Genomic DNA, 1,231 nt, shown 5'->3' with positions numbered 1-1,231 from the left:
AGGATCCCCTTTTTACTGTTTTTTTTTACAATAAGAATACAGAATATACATGTACTTATGAAATAAAAATAAAAATTATGTAAAAATTATATTATTATGTAGTCTGAAACAAAAATTTTTATATTATACAGAACATATAGTATATACATGTAGTACATTAATGTACACATTAATACTATTTATTATTAATATAAAGGCTGCTGGGCCAAGGAGAGGTAGGACTCCACCTCCAAGAAAAGATATTCAAGAAAACAAACCAGCAGAGAATGAGCTGCTGGCAAAATTGAAGAAAAGAAGAAACAAAGGTACCGGTATATAGAGAAGATACATGTACTGTATTTCCTTAAATAAAAGCCCAGGTGTCTATTTCCTAAAATGGTATTTGGACTTCAAAAAATTTTCGAGGTACAAAAGTTAGGCCCAGTGTGGGATTTGAACCAGTGACCTCAAGCATTGGACTTCAGGAATCAGGAACATAAGGCAGTATCTACAAGGCTACTGAGTTACTTAAAGGCTGAAGTTGCGTATTTATGCTTGAACTCTATTGCTACCTGGCGTTTATTTGCATCCGGCTTTTATTTAAGGAAATACGGCACATGTAGGAGAGAGGAATATACTGTATATATGTAGTGGAGAATGAGAGAGAGGGTTGGGATATATGGGAGACACCCAAAGAAAAAATGTGAGTAAAAGCAATGAAATAATTATGCTTCTATCACATGTATTAATTTTGTCTATATGAGGCATGTGACATAATAGTAGGTTTCACTTTCATATGCATCATAATCACTGTTTTTACTCTACCATTGTAGAAGGTAGCACTGATACTACAGACTCTGTGAGTTCAAGTCCAGATCAGTCACCTGTTGCTAGTAGACGCCAGTTAGGTGTACCACCTACTAGTCCATTGAATAAAGAGCCAGGCCCTCCCACTCCTGTATCCCCTTTATTAAAAACACGTAAGTTGATACCAATAAAGAATGCACCTACACATATCATTCCGCCATTGGGTGAAAATACATGTACATGTAGATAATACTGTATGCCTGGTTACAATATGAATGCTAGCTGATTTAATAACTATTGTATTATTATTTTATACAGCTGCAGCTCCTGCCTCTAATAAGAATCCATCTCCTAATCGCAAGACATCAAAAGTGTCAATACCAAATGTCTTTCAACAAACATCACCAGGTACAGTAGATTTCCTTTTTCTACTGCATCTCTTTAA

General features: G+C 35.0%; 1 protein-coding gene and 1 long non-coding RNA gene across 2 annotated transcripts in view; both read left to right on the top strand.

Annotated features, from left to right (window-relative positions):
* The window catches only part of LOC109580324 (shootin-1-like), an 8,531-nt gene extending 8,391 nt beyond the window's left edge, over nt 1-140 (top strand). The window contains exon 20 of the mRNA XM_019993357.1: nt 132-140. Coding sequence (XP_019848916.1) covers nt 132-140 — 9 coding nt within the window. The remainder of the gene's footprint in view (nt 1-131) is intronic.
* Nucleotides 141-178: 38 nt separating this feature from the next.
* LOC109580331 (uncharacterized) lies at nt 179-1,222 on the top strand. The gene is made up of 3 exons (XR_002184185.1): nt 179-305; nt 813-959; nt 1,105-1,222. It is a non-coding gene; the product is annotated as an uncharacterized LOC109580331 (long non-coding RNA).
* The last annotated feature ends 9 nt before the right edge of the window (nt 1,223-1,231 follow it).

Source organism: Amphimedon queenslandica, unplaced genomic scaffold (genome assembly GCF_000090795.2).
Source record: "Amphimedon queenslandica unplaced genomic scaffold, v1.1 AMPQUscaffold_13496, whole genome shotgun sequence".
NCBI classification, from domain to species: Eukaryota; Metazoa; Porifera; class Demospongiae; order Haplosclerida; family Niphatidae; genus Amphimedon; species Amphimedon queenslandica.
The sequence above is the reverse complement of the archived record's forward strand: the minus strand, read 5'-3'. Positions and strand labels throughout refer to the sequence as shown.